Source organism: Piliocolobus tephrosceles, chromosome 7 (genome assembly GCF_002776525.5).
Source record: "Piliocolobus tephrosceles isolate RC106 chromosome 7, ASM277652v3, whole genome shotgun sequence".
Classification (NCBI taxonomy): Eukaryota; Metazoa; Chordata; class Mammalia; order Primates; family Cercopithecidae; genus Piliocolobus; species Piliocolobus tephrosceles.
The window spans coordinates 61,660,176-61,679,530 of NC_045440.1; the positions used below are offsets into that span (position 1 = coordinate 61,660,176).

Below are 19,355 nucleotides of genomic sequence, written 5' to 3' on the forward strand. Positions count from 1 at the left end.
ACCAGTCAACATTGTTGTGCATTTACAATGTGCTGGCTGCTATGTGAGATCCTGAAGGTATAGAAATAAACTGTTCTTCCCTTTAAAAATCCCAGTTACCGTGTAGTGATGTAACTGCAACAAAGAGATAAATGCATTCTTGTATGGGAGAAGAAATGCAGGACCAGAAAGGAAGGTGAAGCTTGAGCCAGGTGAAAGGGGTAATGAAGGAGAAACTTATGCAGACATAGTGCAGAACATGTAGCTTTCAGAGAACAGCAAATGTTGCAATATTGCCTTGAAACAGTCTTCAAAATGTGCCTTCATTTATGTGTGCATTTGTTAGTTCTACAAAAGGTTCAAGGCACTGTATTGAGCGCTCTGGAGGTACAGCTGCTTTAAGGTGTAAATGCACGAGGCAGCATGAGTGCCCTTTTCAAGAGCAGAGAACACATGAGCAGCTGCGGTACCCAGACTGAGGAGATGTGACATCCACATTAACATTTGAAGGCGTCATGGGACTTTGATGTTCCACCTGCAGACAAAAGGCCTCTGGTATGTGTCAGTCCCTGCATTAGATGTTGGGGATATGCATAGACACACACACCCCACACACATATGCACACACCTACACGCACACACACGTATTTATATACATGCATACACACACCCCCACACACACATATGCATGCATGCATGCACACACACATATTAATATACATGCATACACACACATACGCATGTATATATAAATGACAAGAGTATAACATGCCGCTGTCCTTCAGCGCCTCACAGTCCAGAGAACTAGAGGATCTAATAATAGTCAAGCAACATGATGTTACTTGGCCTTGTGGGAGCACTTGACACCACCTGGAGAGATCAGGGAAGGCCTTGTGAAGAGGGTATGTTTAAACTGAGTTTTGAAGGTTGAGTAGGAATTAACTTGGAGAAGAGAGTGGGAAAGGACATTCTAGGTAGGAGGACTGATAAATCCACAAGCACTAAACTGGGAAAGAGCAAAGTGCCTTTGCGTGGCTGCTGCTGCTGAGCTTGGTAGGGTGCAGCATGTGTGGTGGAGAGGAGGACATGGGCCAGGAGGGCCTGGGGCAGCCCCACACCGGTGGCGCTGAGGGTTTCACCTTTCAGTGTGGTTCACAGGGAATCACCAGTCAGTTGTACAGAAGCATGGGCGCTTTACATTTTAGAATGATCTTGCTGAAATCAGAAGATTCATTGACAAAGATGAGACCAGCAGGAGGAAGACACATGAAGAAGCCCTTTGGTTCAGGCCTGGACTGGAGAAGCACAGGTGGAGGAAACTGCCACTGGGAAGGTTGTGGGGAGGCAGGTCTTCACTACCAGGTGGACATGGCCAGTGAGGGTGGGGAAGAAACCAGGTTTTTCTCTTGGTTGGGTGACTGTATATCACAGCGACATTAACCAAGCTGGGGAAATGGGTGGTTGGCAAAAGAAGGTGATTCTGATTTTTGGCAAGCTGATCTTGAGATGCCAGGAGGAAACATCCAGTCTCAGGTGGAAATAAGCATCTGACTGTGCCATGCAGATACGGAATCCTGATGACCACCCAGACTTAAGGGAGAACATAGAGGACCCAAGTCAGGAAAGGATGGAAGAGGGAAGAATCATCAGTGACAAGATATGACAGAGAGTAATGGTGTAGTAGCAAAGGGTTTCCCCAACTTTGGTTTTTGAAAAACTTGAAATCCACAGAAAAGTTAAATGAATAATGCAGTACACGCCTGCTTATCATTCACCTAGAACTAATAGTTGCTAACACTTTGTCACTTTTGCTTTAATCTGTTACTGCCATTGCCCTCCTGAAGGAAGCAAGGGAATTGGCCATGGAGATATTTTGGCAAGAACTCTGAGGGCAGAGGTAGCCTGTGCAAAGCCTACACATCCTGAGGTAGAAGGATGTGTAGCTTGTTGTCTGCCGGTAAGGAATTGATGTGGCTGGAGTGAGAGAAAGGGGGAGAATTATAGGAGAAGTGTTAGGGAGGTGACAGAGGTCCATATGTTTGAGGGCCTTGCAGGCCATGGTGAGGTGAGGACTTCACATTTTTCCGTGAAGGAGATGGGAAGGTACTGGAGATCTTTAAGAGAAACGTGATACGATCTGATTTGCATTTTGAAAGAATTGCTCAGACTGTCTAGTGGATTAACCAGGGTGGAGGGTAGGCCTAGCAACAGGAGGTCAGGTAGAGAGGTGACTGCTGTAGTCCAGGCAGGGTCTTGATGTCACCTGGACAAGGATAGTAGGGGGGAAAGGCCACTAGGAGTGTGTCCTTTGTCTATGTTGAAGGAGGAGGCAGCGTGATTTACAGAATAGATTAGAGGTGATTCAAATGTAAGACTAAGTGAAGGGTCAAGGGTGACTCAAGTTTTTGGCTTCTGCTGCTGGTGCAGTAACAGTTTGTGGAGAAACCAAGAACCTGCTTTGGAATACATTAAATTTGAGGTGGCCGTTGGGATATCTGTGTGGCTGTATGGAGTAGACGGCTGGATAGAGAAGTCTAGAGTTGAAGGAAGTGGTCTGGATTGGAGAAAGGGCTTTAATCATTGACATATAGGTAGTATTTGAAGTGATAGGTAGATTCTCTCGCTGTGAGAGAAAAAAAAAAGCACAGATAGAGTTGAGATCCAAACTCGGAGGCCTGGAGTGCCCCAGAATTTATAGGTCGAGAAGTTGATGAGAACCCAGGAAGAGCGCAGAAGGCAGGAGGAGAGGGCTGTCCTGCATGTCATGCGAAGAAGCGAGGAGTGAGCAGCTGTGACAGGTGCTGCCGATAGGTCAGGTGGGATGAGAGAGGAGAGCCTTGGAGGGCACCTTGGTGAGAGCAACTTTTGTGGAATGTTAGTGTGCAGTCAGAGCAAGTTCAAGAGTGAATGGGAGGAGAGGAAGTGAAAACCGCAAATATTGTTGCTGTTTCAAGGATTCTGCTCTAAAGAGGAGCAGAGCTGGAGGAAGGTGTGTTGAGGTTCTGTAGATGCTTGAAGAAGTGAAGAAGGCGAGGTAGAAGGATGTGCAGCGGGAAGGAAGGTCAGGTAGGAGGCAAATTCAAAAGTAGGTTGGTAGATGACTTTGGAGGAGATAGCTGTTTAAATTAGTCCTTGAGGCAGACTTGTTTTAAACGACTGAAAGAATGTTGCTACAAGGGTGTTCTGTGTTAGAGTGACTGAAAGCCAGCGCAGAGCTTGCCTTGGCTGGTGCTCAGTAGCTGCCGAAGCTCATGGCACTCTGATGGTGGATATCTGTGCTGTCGCAGCCACATGCTTAGCTGTGCTGGGAAGAATTTGGGTCCCCAGAGGCTTCCTGCCCTTAACTCCCTGAAGTCAATGCTGTCCCGCAGCTCTGTGTGGGACTCCTCACGGTGCTGGGACTCTGTGTGACCGCTGGTTCCTGTCCTTTCTGCTTTCCCTTTCTTCTCCCCTCTCTCTTTGTGGTTTATTTTGCTGTGGATCTAGGACTTTAGAGGTTCACAAACATGAATGAAGTTTTTATACTTAAGCATAATTATTCTGTGCATGGTGAACTGTCTAATAATTATTACTTTATGATATGTATTCAATATAGACTAAAGTTACTGTGAGCAAACCTCACAGATGTTAGTTGGGTATCTGAATTGAGATAGTGTATTATAGGAATGTTGTTCTGAAAGTTTTTATATGGGAAAAGTAAATTGTATTTGAAGGTTTGGTTTAGATTTGTAATTCTAGTATATTTTATTTTTTCTGGCGTTTCATAGTTTTTCAAATCAATTTTATTTTTCTGTGTGTATCTGAGAAACTTCCTTAATACTCCCCACTGAAATCATTTTTACTCCCCCACCCCCTCTTACAAATACTTCATTCCTTCATTTTCATTTTTGAAGTGTGGAGATGGTTATCACTGAAGCAGGACTACAGCAGAGACCCCCAGATGGTCTGAGAGTTAGAAGAGACTTCATAGAGGCCGGGCGCGGTGGCTCAAGCCTGTAATCCCAGCACTGTAATCCCAGCACTTTGGGAGGCCGAGACGGGCGGATCACGAGGTCAGGAGATCGAGACCATCCTGGCGAACACGGTGAAACCTCGTCTCTACTAAAAAAAAATACAAAAAACTAGCCGGGCGAGGTGGCGGGCGCCTGTAGTCCCAGCTACTCGGGAGGCTGAGGCGGGAGAATGGCGTAAACCCGGGAGGCGGAGCTTGCAGTGAGCTGAGATCTGGCCACTGCACTCCAGCCTGGGCGACAGAGCGAGACTCCGTCTCAAAAAAAAAAAAAAGAAGAGACTTCATAGAGATCAGTTCATCCACTTCCATTCTAGACGAGGAATTTGAGGCATCTTGAGTTGTTTTCCCATTTGTTTGTTATGATCAGAAACCAAACCTAATATTAAATCCTTCAAGTTTTACTATCCATCCTTCTAACAACTTCTCTAAAAGGAGCCACTCACATGCAGTGGCTGGTGTACTTCAATGGGGTGGCTGCAACCCTGCAATACCATGGGCCGTCCAGTGTTAGGGCCATCTGGGCCAGCGCTGCTCTGACCCTGTCCTCCAGCTTGTATTAGTTTGGTCCTTCTTCATTGAGATAAATTCGTTCTGCATGTTGTTTCCTGTTCGCCAGCTGTCCCTGGGGATGGTGGGAATGGTGACAGATTCAAAAACCTGTGAGATTGCTCCCCAAGTAATTGCTGTTTACATTTCTGAATTTGCTGTAGTAGAAACTGAAGAGAAAATCTTTAGGTTCTTGGTCAGCAGTGGACTAGATATCAGATGACTATTACATTTTGGTACTACAGAGCTTATTCATATAATTTTGAACAATAATGTTAAGCTACCATGAAAAAAAAAAAACCTGCACTCCTTTGTTTGCAATAATTCATGCATAAGTACTGCTAAAACACCCCATCTTATGTGACTAATTGCATTCTTATTCATCACCCCAAATTGTATTTTAAGTGAGAATATCAGAAGATTAAGTATTTGTATTTTAGGCTGAAATGAAGATATTCTGTCATAAGTCATCTAAAGTAATATGTTTTCAAAGTAGGGATGATTCTTTGATATAAACAAGTTGAAATAGAAACAAACCTCAAATACAAATCTTTTGTAATAACATCTCTGTAGTATTTTTCAAAGCGTTCAAGTATTTCCAAATAAACACATGTTTAAGAACTCTAACTAAGGCTGCCGAATAGTTGTTGACGCTGAGGCCAGGCTAAATCACACAGCCGTTTAAACTGAAACAGCTCAGTTCAGAGGATACTGCTGTTTTATAACCATATTTAAAAATGTGTTCCTCTTTTACTCCCTCAAACTGGGTTCAGGGATATAATGGATCCCATTATAGGTAAAAGGTCTGTGACTCAGCCATTGAGCTACTCAAACTCTTGGCTGTTTTAATTGCCACCATTAAAGTTTTAGTACTTTTATCTCATAAAAATAGATATTATTGATGTAAAATGTGTGCCTATTGAAGATACATGTGTACCTCTGCCCTTATAGTTAGCTAATCAGCCATTTGAGTTTGAAGTTAGTTAGGTTTTATGCAGATGGGAACATGACATAGATCACAAATTTGTTCAGATTTAGTCATTTAATTAAGAAAAAAATTCCATGTAGTAATAAGGGCAATATCTAACTAGAATGTCTTCCAAGATGATGCTTATTTTGTTTTGGTTTGCCTTTTAACTACATTTAATTGATGGAACGATGGTAGATTTTTACTAATCTCTTTCTTTTTTTTTTTTTTTTATTATACTTTAAGTTCTAGGGTACATGTGCATAACGTGCAGGTTTGTTACATATGTATACATGTGCCATGTTGGTGTGCTGCACCCATCAACTCGTCAGCACCCATCAATTCATCATTTATATCTCTTTCTTGAAAGAGAATAGTGTTTCTGTGATTCTAATACTATGACTTCAGTGATTCAAGGAAATACTTGAATCACTCTTCTGTCTCTATTCGACACATCTGTTTAAGTGTGGTAATTGGAGATGTTTCTCTGGCTATATTTTGGTGTATACTTGTAGACAAAAATAAAGCCCTGCAAAGGGGAAAATATCAAAGTGTGAAGGAAACTCCAAGAACACACTGGAAACTAAATGTTAAGATGTGAAAAGCTAGTTCATTCTGGGCTTTTCCTTCCAGTATTTGAGCATGTCACAGCCATTCATTATTCATATTGTGCTACGCAAACAAGGTGCAGTGACTCTAGAAGAGTTCTAAAACGAGTACATCTCAGGACAGCTTAACTGCCTAACCACTGTGTACATACACATTACTTTCTCTGTTGTGAAAATAAGTTAGCAAATAATTAGTGGGACAGTTTTTTAAGTTATTCTGTTCTGCAGTTGTAATTGCGGGATTGTATTCAGATAAGAGAGAAAATCTGACTGTAAAAGGATCTCAAATCTGAACAATTCTAAAACTAAAACCTACCCACACAAAACATTTGTGAGCTGATATACATAACCAGGCTTCTATTCTTGCCCAGCTGTGTAGATTCAATTATAATAATTTTCTCAGTTGCACAACACTGCTGTTTGTTTATTATTGCGTTATTAGTTAGTGAATGAACCTCCCTCTTTTTGACCCCTCAGCAGTGTTTATAAAACACTTAATTGCTTTGGTGTCTTCTGTTTTGTGCGTAGTTCCAGCTGGAAGGAGTCATGGGGACACAGTCCCCTCTAAGTGTTAAACTGACTGTTTGTAATATGCATCAAACTTTCTTTCCAAGTATCAGGAATCTTTAATATTGCTTATAACATGGCTGCTTAGAGTTTTTTGCTTGCAAATGAAGAGGTTTTTTTGTTTTTTTGTTTGTTTGTTTTCTTTTTGAATCTCCCTGTGATGATTTACGTGGTAGTTAACTATATCTAACTTGTTAGACTCTAGCTTTTTTTGCTTATCATAGGCACTCCCTTTATCTCACCTGAACTCTTCCTGTCTGAACGGGTCCTACCTCTGCCCAGCTGTTATCTTACACCCAGTTCTCTTTGCCGTTACATCTTCCACTTCTTTGGAGAAACTTTAGCAGAATTGTATGAGCTACAGCGATTAGGTAGTTAGGTATCTGAAATGAGGCATAATGGTTGAGAATGTGGGCTTTGCCAGAGGTTGCCTGGTTTGAAGCTTGATTCTTCATATAACCAGCTTTTTGTGATGTGCAGCAAATTTCTTAACCTCTTCGAATGCCTTCATTTCCTCATCTGTAAAATGGTGATGACTTCATTGGTTGTCTGGAACAGTGCTGGGCACAGAGGTGCTCAGTGATATCACAGCAGTGGCCTCTTTACGGAGGCTTAGTAAAGGAAGTCCTGCTGTGCTGTCTTTATGTGAAAGGATAAATATCTCACTAGGAAAGGGCAATCTACGTAGAAAAACAATTTCAGATGAGAGTTGCAAAAGATGTTACGGTATACATTAGTTATTTATTGTTATGTGACACTTTACAGGTTGACTATCTCATTCAAAATGCTTGGATTTAGAAGTGTTTTGGATTTCAGATTTGTTTCAGATTTTGGAATATTTGCATTATGTTTATTTGTTGATCATCCCTAATTTGAATATCTGAAATTCAAAATGCTCCATTGAGCATATCCTTTGAGTGGTATTTCAGTACTCAGAAAGTTTCAGATTTCGGAGCATTTGGATTTCAGATTTTTGGATTAGGGATACTCACTCTGTACCACAAACTTTATGGCTTAAAACAATATCTGTTTCCTCTCTCAGTTTCCATAGATCAGAGTTCGGGCATGGTTTAGCTGGGTCCTCTGCTCGCGCCTCACAAGACTGCAGTCAGAAGTCATTAGGACTGTGTTCTCCTCTGGAGTCTTGACTAGGGAGGAATCCACATTCAGGTTCATTCAGGTTGCCCACAGGATTCATTTCCTGTGCTATATGACTTGGACAGGGGGCTTCAGTAACTGCTGGCTGTTGCCTGGGGCCACCTTCAGCTCCTGAAGTTCTGCACCATGTTGGGTTCCCCACCAATGTAGAGTTCTCACCCTCAAGAAGGGTCTCCACCCTCTTTAAAAGCATCCCCCAGTCAGAGCGAGCCAGAATAATTGCCCTTTAAGTAACTCCAAACCAATTGATTTGGAAATCTTGATCACACATATGAAATCCTTTTACCTTCACTGTATTCTATTGGCTTGAGGGTCACAGGTCCCTCCACACTCAGAAGATAGAGATAATGGGGCCATCTTGGAATTCTGCCTCCCCACAAGATGTACGTGAGTTTTTATAGGACAAAAGTAGTCTGTCATTAAGCAATTATTGAAAACTAAATTTGCTAGACTCTCAGTCTTTGAATCCTGGAGAACTTGCCTAGAGTGTGTAAATTAACTTTATCACTGTGCTGCTTGTAAATTGATTTTTTTCCCCTTCAAAAATTGTTCTGTTCCCAATTCTGCACAAACCCCTGGGATTGTTCAGTGTTGCAGACACACCTTCGATAGTCTTTGAAGTTTGACTTTTAAAATTCTTAAGAACAGCGTAGTAAGTTACTTTTAATATTGACCCTTTTAAGGTAGTAGAAACTTAAATGCAAATTTGGTAAAAATTGCTTTACCAGAACCAAACTCTGCATTTCTTCTTTCCAGTTTAAAGATTAAACCTGCAAAGCGTTTTGACCAGCCAGGAAGTACTGTTGTTGTCTTTTGTTTTGCCGAGCTTAATCCTTAGTAAGCTGGGTAACTTCAGGTATGGATGTCCACTGCCAAATTCAAACTTCCAGACACCTCTTTGAGAACACTACGGACCTTAGGGCTAACTTGAAATAAACAAGACAGATGCCTTGAGACTGAAATTGGTTCTATAGAACCAATTCTGTATTCATGTATAGTTCTCATTCATGTATAGTTACTAAGGTGAGCCCACTAAGGGAAGGGCAATTTATGCAAGGTGGTGAAGAAAAGAGAGAAGGGAGAGAATGAAATTTACTTTGTTAAGGCCCGTGAACATACTATATTTGCCATTTTTACTTCTAGAAAAAATGTCCAGTAGAAGAACATTTGCTGATTTACTGCCCTAAGGAGCTCAGAAATTTAGAACAAGAGGGTGAAAGTATGACTGTGTCTCAGATTCCTCTAATGGGTTCATATTTTGGTTTGCTTGTGATTAGTCAGAGGCACCATGATGTTCACATTGGAGACCATGCCTTTTCTTGGGTTGTTACTCTTGTTCTGTCATTCCCATTCGATCATTTATAAAGCAACAACAATATCACCCACCTCACCAACCTCATAGGGTTATTATAGGAATCCGAGAGAAGAGGTATATAAAATGTTCAGCAGAGAGAATAGGTGGGGTGGGCCTGCTGCCTCAGGGGGCTACCCCTCTGCTTGTGGCCTGGGAGATCTAGGAAGTTACTCACTCTAACTGCAATAAACTTCACATTGTGTTGCACTTGTGGTGGTTTTTGTTTCTTCCCTGCCCGGAGAAGTGATGGTTCTGTTGGCCCTCTTTTTTCCCTCAAAATTACTCCAGGGATAGGAGATGTAAGATCAGGAACACAGTCTAAATACTGGCATACCCTTTTTAGAAGGCTAACACATGTAAAAACATCATTCAAGTCTCGTATAAACAAGCTAATTTTTGCAAGCATTTATGAAGCAACAGAGACACATCAAAAGCATGTTCAATTTAGCATTAGCTCAACTCTGTGCCCTAGGGGTGTGTGTATAGATAAACAGGCTGTTTCAACTATATGGCCCCTAAATGCAAGCCTGTGACTTCATCTGGTACTTTTCCTAAGAAGTAGCAATGAATCTGTGACAAAGATGGAGAAAAGAACTGGCTGCGTTACAGTCTTTGAAATATAGTAGATGGTGATTTGGGGTGGGGAGAGTTTTCAAGGCAGGGCAAGGAGCGGGCTTATTTTTTTGTGGTTCTTGAGGAATTGGTTCAGTCCCTGGGACAAAGTAGGCCTCAATATTGATTGCATTGAATTTTGCCAGTGGAGTGATTTTGAGAATCATAGTGGATAATGTTTGTTGGCTGCAAAGCACAGTAAGAATACCAGTTCTCACCTACATCGTTATCTTTGAGTAAAAGGTTAGTGATTCTCTACAGCTTTAGTTTGGAACTAAACTAGAGTTCTTCTCCGACCCTTTGAAGGCAGAAACCTCACATTTGTGTTAAATTTTGTAGCCATCTTAACCTACAGATTAGGGTTAGGATCTTAAATAGAAGTAAGGCCTTTACGGTTTTGGAGAAGGACAGCAGTCTGCTCCCTAGGCTTGTGCTGCAGCTACAACTAGGGTTGGAGAACTCCACAGCCACCCCCTTTGGCTGAGGATACCACTGTTGGGGGTCCTGGTCACATACCAGACCTTCTCACAAGAGGCTTGGTAAAGTATGTGGATTTTGTAGCAATAGCTCCTGTGTTAGGATTCCAGTTTTGCCATTTTCTAGCTGTGTAACTTCGGGTAAATTAATCTTAAGGTTTCAATTCCATCATTTATAAAGCAGCAATAATATAACTCACCTCACCAGCCTCATAGGGTTATTACAGGAAACTGAAGACAAGAGGTATGTAAAATGCTTAGCAGAGCACATGCTGCATGTAACTGTACAACAGATGATTAAAGAGTGTTGCGGGATGGCTTTAGGACTGGTACCTTGGTGCTGTCTCTCCGCTCAGCACCCTCTTCCCATTGCCCTAGGAGGGCCAGGCTGGGGCAGCCTTGCAGGGTAGCACCAGGCAAGGGTGGACAACTGGTCAGAATCATGTTGGTGGAGAACAGAGAGACAGGAAAGGGGAGACGGCTGGAAGGGCAGTGGTGGATTGACAGAGGGTGAAGGAGCTGAGGGCAAACGCCCTGTTCTCCTCCACTTCGGGGGAGCCTTGTTTCAGTTAGAATTTCTCAGACGTTTGGAAAAGGGTTTAGCATTGTCAGAGTTCACTGCTTATGTTATCCCAGTCAATCTGACTATAGAAACACCACAGAGTAGTGTTTTACACATTATAAATGCCGTTGGACAGTTCCTGTGGTATCACTCCACTCCTAAATATGGAGAACATGCTTGGTATTCTGTTTCTGATGTGAAACTTTTCAACATGACTGCTTGGTTCATTATTTCCATTGTTTTGGATGCTACTAATTCAGAATGTGTTTATAATTTAGATGCCATAAAGGTGGCTCATGTTAATTTGTAGCCATTTAAGATTTTGTTCGTATGGTTAATCTATTCTGACAGCTTTAAAACACAAGCAGAAAGCCAAAGGTTCAAAAATGCCTTCAGATAATTTTTCAACTAGATATTTCAACAGTAATTTAAAATTTTTGTTTATAAAATTTAATGATTCTGAGGTACATGCTAAGATAAATTATTTCATTATGCTATATCAAAATTCATTTTATTTAACTTTGTAATTATCTTGACTGTGTGTGTAACAAAAATTATACAAGTCGTTCTTATATGATTATACTAGTTTATTCCTACCAGTGACTTGAGAATAAAATAGCCAATTCAGCGAGCTGTTTCAGTGCATTTTATATAAAGGTATATTTGTGCATAGTGTAATATGCTATCTTTTAAAACATTTGATAATCAATGTTTTGAGAAAGAAAGATGGACAGATACGCATACTTACGTACCCCTGTGCTAGAGAAGGTGATGAATTTGCCATGCTGTCGCTATATCAGCATAATCAAAAGTATATTTTGAAGGACATTTAAAATCTTCGTGGAAAGAAGGGAAGCCATGGCTAAACACCCGTAGGACACTCTCTGTACTGTCTCCATTGCCGCTTTCCCCAGTCATTAAGGGCTTGGAAAGTCCTGCAGTGAAGAAAACTGGATTTTGGTTAGCACAGAATTCTTTTATTTTGAAATGGAGTCTTGCTCTGTTGCCTAGGCTGGAGTACAGTGGTGTGATCTCAGCTTGCTGCAACCTCCACCTCCCGGGTTCAAGCAATTCTCCTGCCTCAGCCTCCCAAGTAACTGGGATTACAGGTGCATACCACCATGCCCAGCTAATTTTTTGTGTTTTTAGTACAGATGGGGTTTCACTATGTTGGCCGGGCTGGTCTCCAACTCCTGACCTCAGGTAATCTGCCTGCCTCGGCCTCCCAAAGTGCTAGGATTACAGGCGTGAGCCACCGCGCTTAGCCTGTCACAGAATTCTTTAAACTCATGTTACCTGAGACCTGTTTTTATGTGACACATTTGAATATCCTTAACTTGTTCTGTACTCTTTGCCTTCTCAATTAATTCATGTAGTCATTCAATATAAATATGTTTTCCTGGAAATTGTTAAGAATGAGCTGAATAAAACTGACTGGCATATAAAAAAACTTGAACTCAGGGCCCTGAGTATCATTAATACTGATTTTTAACCAAGCAGAAAATATTTCAGTCCTTGATCCTCTTAAGAATATTTTTGTGCTTTTTATTTTATATCAAATAATTAAAGTTTATTATCCCAGTTGACCGTTCAAACTGCTATCCGCTCATCTTGATCTCCTCCCTTACAAAGCAGATTTTAAAAGCTTGCTTGTGAAGCATTTGCATGTCTGCAGTCACCCAGTCTTAGGCAGGATTTGTTGTTCAAGCTGGTTCCTTTGCCTCCCCCTCTCTCTCAGCCTGGGACAGTTTGTAGAAAGCCTCCCTGGTCTCAGCCTGGGTTAGGTGCTCTGCAGTCTTTCCCAGCAGGTACTATGGCTGCCTTGTTTACTGTGAGAGCCTCAAATATTTGTGGAATAAATACATGAATTGGGTACTAGATACCAAATGCATCTTCTTTTTTATCAGTGTCATTGTTACAATCTCAACAGGACTTGCTGAAACTTTGCTAAATGTTCTTTTGAATCATTGCACACTCTTCAGGCTGAAGATTGAGTGTAGTTTTCATACCAGAATTCCTTTTTTGAAGAGTGTAGAAGGGTCAAGAACCTGGGGAATACTGGAAAAAATAAAAATTAAGAATGTTTGTAATAAAAATGTGTCTCCAAAGCCTTTTTAAGATACCAAATAGTACGTTTCAATCTTAAATGACTACTTGATATTTGTATTTTCATGAGCCATTTAAGCAATAGTTTAGTGTTCTTAAAGCTTGTATTTGTGCTTCTTGGGACTTAATTGGCCTGCCTCTTCTTCACCAGAATCTTATTTTCTCTGAGAGCACAAGTGCCTCCTCCTCATTGCCTCCCTTTAGCTTAATTTGTGGGGAGGCTTTTGTTTTCATAAGTACCATGTTATTCTGGTCCCCTTGGTACTGTCTTTTCTTTTTCTATAAAGCATTGTTTTGATTTTAGACTTGTTTGTATGTAAATAAACATGTAAATAAATACATTTGTCTGTAAATAAAATGTTTATCCTTGGGTGCCCTGTATTACAAAATGTTGGTTTGCAGAGATCATACATGTTGAAAGCATGGCACACACTGTTAACATTGCATCACTTGCTCATGCTATACTCAAAATTGCTAACAGGCTGAGGCTTCAGCAGTATAATTAAGGCAAAACATGATGAAATTAGATAGCTTTTTAAGCCAGAAAATGCTGATGAATTGGAAGAAATCACACTGAGATAAATAAAAAGTTGCTTTTTTACATATCTTTTCATTTTCTTTGATGATTCTCCTATCATTGTGGGTTGGATTTGCTTAAAAGAAGCAGAGGGATTGCCCTCACTTCCCCCACTGGGTCTCCTTTGGTTAAATTTGCATCTTATCCATTCTGCTGTTTTATATATGATCATTTAGTTGTATGTCTTTTCTAATTTATATGTTGTGAACAATGGAGTTAAACAAACAATTGTCTTTAGCTTATGGTAATTTTTTCAACAAAGCACACTCACCTTAGATCGTTTTTATTTATAGTTTAAGTATCAGTTATGCTGTTTAAGTTCCAAAAGTTCATGGCAGTCTTTATATATTCCATAATGTTCCAAATGGCATATGGAATTATAGTAGAATATATGTCAAGCAGAAAGTTTGACAAGATGTTACTTAAAAATACCTTTGGTATCTAACATTCTCCATGTTTGCTCTAATAAATGAGAGGTTTTAGGAATGCCCTACATGGTAATATCAGATGTTAATGGCATTGATTACCTGTCAGGCAGTGGGAATTGATGGGAAAATGTCTGCTGTAAAATTAAATAGCATTAGAGAAGACTGTACCATGCATCTGGTGGGGTGGGGGGTGGAGGGGGGGACATGGCTGGGCCTGGGAGACTTTGTCAGGGTATTACTGGGAGCTCCAGGTTTTTTTCCCCACATGATTAAGGCAGGCCATCTGTTCTTTGTTAAATGTTTACCAAAACAGCTTTTCTCTAAAAGATTTAAGGAGATGTCGGTCTGGTAAACACTATAATATTTCTGAGCACCTTTTTCACCCTATTTCAGATAGTACCAAAACATAATTCTGCTGCATATCAAATAGAATTAATACTTTTTTTGTATTTGATCTTCACTTTTTTCCTCCTTGTGCAAGATTAAATTTTTTACTGAGTTCATTTATGGCTTCATTTATTTATGGCTTCATTTATTACTAAAAGGAGCATCTAACATGATTTGTATGCTAAAGTGTGTAGATATACTTTAAATCTTTTTGTGTCACGTGTTTTATGCTTTTCCTAATTCATTACTGTGTACCGGGGAATCTCTCATTAGAAGCTGGTGTTCTATTACTGGAGCGAATGCCATGCAGATTAAAGAAAGGTAAACATACCTGGTATTAATTCTCCATTCTAAGTTTTAATCATTGTTTAGACTTTCGTCTTTTCCTCTGTTTCCAGGAACAACTTTTTCTTTCATTTCCTGAAAAATAGCTTGTCCCAAATAAGTTTGATCTCTGTGTCCTGTGCAAAAAATATAGGGCTTTTTCCTTTTTAATTGCATTAGGAAATAATGTGTACAAACTAACTCGACTTATGCAAACTAAATATAAAACAGTTAAATCAGGTCCCCTTGATACTTAGGTAATGATAATTTGGACAGTGCCTCTGTTGATGTGTAAGAGTGTTTGTGAGGAAAGGATAGAGAGGCAGAGGGTAACTCTGGCAGTGTTTAGTTAGCTGTGTTATCCCTGCATGGAAATCTGCTCATGTAGATCTACATCTATGTATTCTTCTTCAAACTTTGACCTTGCCTCTGTGTTTCCTATATATCGTTACTCTTTTTTCAGCCTCATTCTCCCTTAGCTGTGACCAGGAAAGGGCAGTAAGTATTTTAAGATTTTTTAATGCCACCGGATTTTAGAAGAAACTTTGGAAATCACCTATCAATCACCTAACCCCAAACCATCATTTTGCAGAAAAAGAAACTAACCCCAGATAGATGAAGTGATTTTTTACCAGATGATGTAGCTGATGGTAGGGCCTGGACTTGAATTTTAATCTCTTAACTCAGAGTTCTGGGCTCTTTCTCTTACACCAGAGCAATTGAGTGAAACCTGTGAGCCTTTCCCAGAAAGATGCTGTGTAGAAGATGTTAGGAAGAGGTGGACAGAATCAGAAAGTACTAGAGTTAGGAAACTAGATTCAAATCTTAGCTCTGTCACTAACTGTGTGACCTGGGGTGGCCACATCACCTTCTTGGACTTTTCCTTTCTGAAAGATGGAGGTAAATTATCACTTTTTTGTTGTGAGATTCAGGGGAATTAACACATCTAGCAAACATAACGTAGCTTGGTGCATGGCATCAAATAGCTGCTCAATAAATGTTAAGTGTATTGGAATTGAATTTACAGTACCTGTATTTAAATGTTTAATTCTAACCTTCCTCCTTTTCTCGTAGTAAGCCTTGGCGTGTACAGTAGTCACAAGGCTCTGGAGATGTGGGCCTGGGCTCACCTGCCAGCTCCTCTTCTGTAGGTCATGTGCTGAGGAGTGAGGACTCTGGAACTATTGGCTCTGATGTCAGTCTCACTTCTGTCACTTAACATCTGTACCTCCTCGGGCAAGTTACTTCATCTTAGAGTGGCAGTGTCTTCAACTATAAAATTAGAAGAATCACCTAACACTTAGGGCTGGTGTGAGGATTGAATGGTACCACGGCGTAAAGCGTATATGCCTGGCACATAGTAGATCGTTTATATTACAGTTAGTGTTGCATGCCAGAAGCAGCATATGAAAAAGGCAGGAAATGAGAGACATATGTAGATTTAATATTTTCAAGTATTTTGTTGAAATGTAAATGTTCGTTAGATGTCATAATTTATGGTATAGATGATAATCCAGGCAGCCCTGCTCTGGTTTGGATGGTGAGCTATGAGGGAGGCTGTTGTGTGCAGGAGTCACTTCCTCCAATCTTGGCTGACCACTAAGAATCCCATCCTAAATGTGGTTAGTTTTCAATTCTATTTAAGATAGTGTCTGGGTGTATCCCTAGTGGATGTCAAGAACCTCCCAAAGGCATGTCACATTAATTTATTTGGGTTATCTCTCCCTTGGTGAAATTTTGAAATACAAAGCTTAAAGAGGTTAAGAAAAACATGTTCTACCTTTCATGTCAATGCAAGAAATTTCACCAATCCAAAATCATCAAGTTTGGGTATGTGGTTTTAATTTGATATTTTAATGTTGTTTAAACCAGAAATGACTTGTGTAAGATTTATATTATGTTTACACTTTTATTTCAGACTTTCACAGTACTAGAATATCTTGAAATGTTCAGTATTCTTGCTCATTTTAAAAATGGCTAAATTATGTACCTTTAATTTGAGTTCCCATTCCCACATGGGGCTAGAACTCAACTTAGATGTATTCTTTGTGGCTTAGTTTTGCCTTTCACCATTTTCATGTAGGCTGTTTAAAAAATGGACAGTGTCTTAAAGTTGGATTAATTTTTACTTCCTGAACTGATTTTTTTTTTTACTGTATTAACTAAAGTGCTATTTTAAAACTTTCTTACTTAAAAGATTGTCTCTTAAAGAAACATATTTTTTTTTTGGATGTGAGAAGATGATAGATTCTACAACGGTATAGTTAGAAAAATATTTGCTACTTAAGTATAGAATAAGTTTCAGAAACATCAGCCATTAACTTTCAGTTCTTTTCTTTACTGTGAAGAATGATAAACTAATTTCAATTGCTATTTGTGTCTCTTAGCATTCGCCGTCGGAGCCCTTTCTAGAGAAACCAGTGCCGGATATGACTCAGGTTAGTGGACCGAATGCTCAGCTAGTGAAGAGTGATGATTACCTGCCATCAATAGAACAGCAGCCACAACAAAAGAAGAAGAAAAAGAAAAACAACCACATTGTAGCAGAGGATCCCAGTAAAGGTTTTGGTAAAGATGACTTCCCTGGTGGGGTAGATAACCAAGAACTAAATAGGAACTCACTGGATGGGTCCCAAGAAGAAAAAAAGAAAAAGAAAAGGTCAAAGGCAAAAAAAGATCCGAAGGAACCGAAAGAACCCAAGGAGAAAAAAGAACCCAAGGAACCCAAGACCCCGAAAGCCCCTAAGATTCCCAAAGAGCCAAAGGAAAAGAAAGCAAAAACTGCCACGCCAAAACCCAAATCCAGCAAAAAGTCAAGGTAGGCTGTGGGCAGAAACAACAACTGCAAAACATTGAGAGTACAGCAATTAGCGCCAAATAGTTACAGCATATGAAATGAGGGGTGGGAGGGGACACAATGATTTTTGTCATCATTGAGCTTCTTTCCCTAATATCCAAACTAAAAAGCTAAGACTTTTACGCATTCTGAAAGTTAGGACGTATTATTGTGAACTGTTGATTTACAGATCTTACTAGATACAAATTAAAAATCAATTTTTTATATTTTTGTGAAAACTTATTTAGCAAATGGAATGAAGTTAGCAGTATAATTATTTGTAAGAATAGACCAGCAACCTCATTTTCAGTGATGATATAAAACCGAATAGGAAGGATTATAGAAGAAAGGTCACTATATTTCACTAAGCATTTCAACCCTTCTTCCCAGAGGTTGAACCAGGATTGTTAATTCTCTCTACTTGGCAGAGTAAGCCTTCCAGGAGCAGGGTTGAAATCCTAGTGAGCAGCGCAAGAGAATCAGATAGTACTTGTCCATTGGATATGAATTCAAGAGTAGCATGAATTTTAGATTCTAGGGAAGACCCTCTTTCCCTCCATACTCCCCCCATCAGTTCTCTGACTGCTCCCCCAAAAAGCATATTTATTCAGTAAGAAAAGCTGAGAGGAGAAGACATTGAAGACTAATTTTTTTCATTTGTAGTGAATGTTTCTTACAACTGTTCTGAACCAGTTCCAGACATCTGAATCTATTTTTCAGAATGTGGCTCGTGTTAGAAAATATAGTTTCCAGATGGAACTATGGTCAGCCTTGGTTAATCTGAATCTGTTTGCAAACTCCATTAGAAAACACGCCCACCCCATGCCCTCATGTGCACGTGTAAACACACACTTGTGCATGCACCAGTCAATTCTGCATTTCCTGTGAACTTTTTGAGATTGCTGCTCCGTGTGTGCATGCCCAAGTACACAAACAGAGGAGATTAATTTTGTGGCTAAAAAGATGTTGCCTTGAAGTGAAAGGACAAACTTGGACTTGCAACTTCCTGCTAAAAATAAACAACTCCAAATACATTATTATTTGATGTTTTAAAAGTTTGAATCATAGCCATTTAGGAAATTTTGCCCTCAGTACCTTTTATGGTGCCAAAGTAACTGAATTACATTCAGTAGCTCAATCTTACAGATAACTTAATATTTGCATTTACTCGTGAATTTTCTTTGATGCCTCAGTGTGTGGTCTCCTAATTGAAAACCATCACTTTTTTTTTTCCCTCTTTGTGAACATGTTTTTAAACTTAACACATTATAAAATCTGTTTTTATTGAAGAAATATTAAGTGCTTATTATTTGCACGTATTGTTTTAAGAGTTAGGGATATAAGGGTGAGGAAGAAAGACATGGGTAAAATTTTAGTTGGACTTTGTGAGGTAGTTTAAAAAATAAGTAATTAAATCTAAGTATTATGCTTTTGGTAGAAGAAAGCATAAGCCTGTTTCTCCCAAGGAGAAAGAAATCGAAGCAAAAATCTTAAAAAGAATATAATCTTTTTTCTTTAACTTAAAACATAGGAGTCTCTGTTCTAAAGAAGCTTTTTGGAGCTCAGGAAATACATCATAAGTATTAATCTTAGCATCAAGATATATATCTGATTCCAGTTTTCATCTTAATTTTTAAATTTATCACCTAATGGTAAAAATGGATTAAAAAAAAGAAAATAACACTCTGTATTGGGTATTGTTACGAATTTCCAAGTATATCCTTTCAAGTTCTAAATCTATATCAGACTGGCTCTATGTTTAACAACTTACTTAGCATACCCTTACCTCTTGTAGAGTCTTTTGGGGCAGATATTAAAATGCTGTATTTAACAATGAAATTTGTTAACATTTTCCC

At 39.6% G+C, this 19,355-nt stretch overlaps 1 protein-coding gene across 6 annotated transcripts in view; it reads left to right on the forward strand.

Moving 5' to 3' along the window:
- The window catches only part of CHD7 (chromodomain helicase DNA binding protein 7), a 189,163-nt gene that overhangs the window by 85,430 nt on the left and 84,378 nt on the right, over positions 1-19,355 (forward strand). For all 6 annotated transcript variants that reach the window (XM_023222342.2, XM_023222347.1, XM_023222346.1 and 3 more), the window contains one exon: positions 17,051-17,481. In XM_023222342.2, the coding sequence (XP_023078110.1) occupies positions 17,051-17,481 (431 nt within the window). The remainder of the gene's footprint in view (positions 1-17,050; positions 17,482-19,355) is intronic.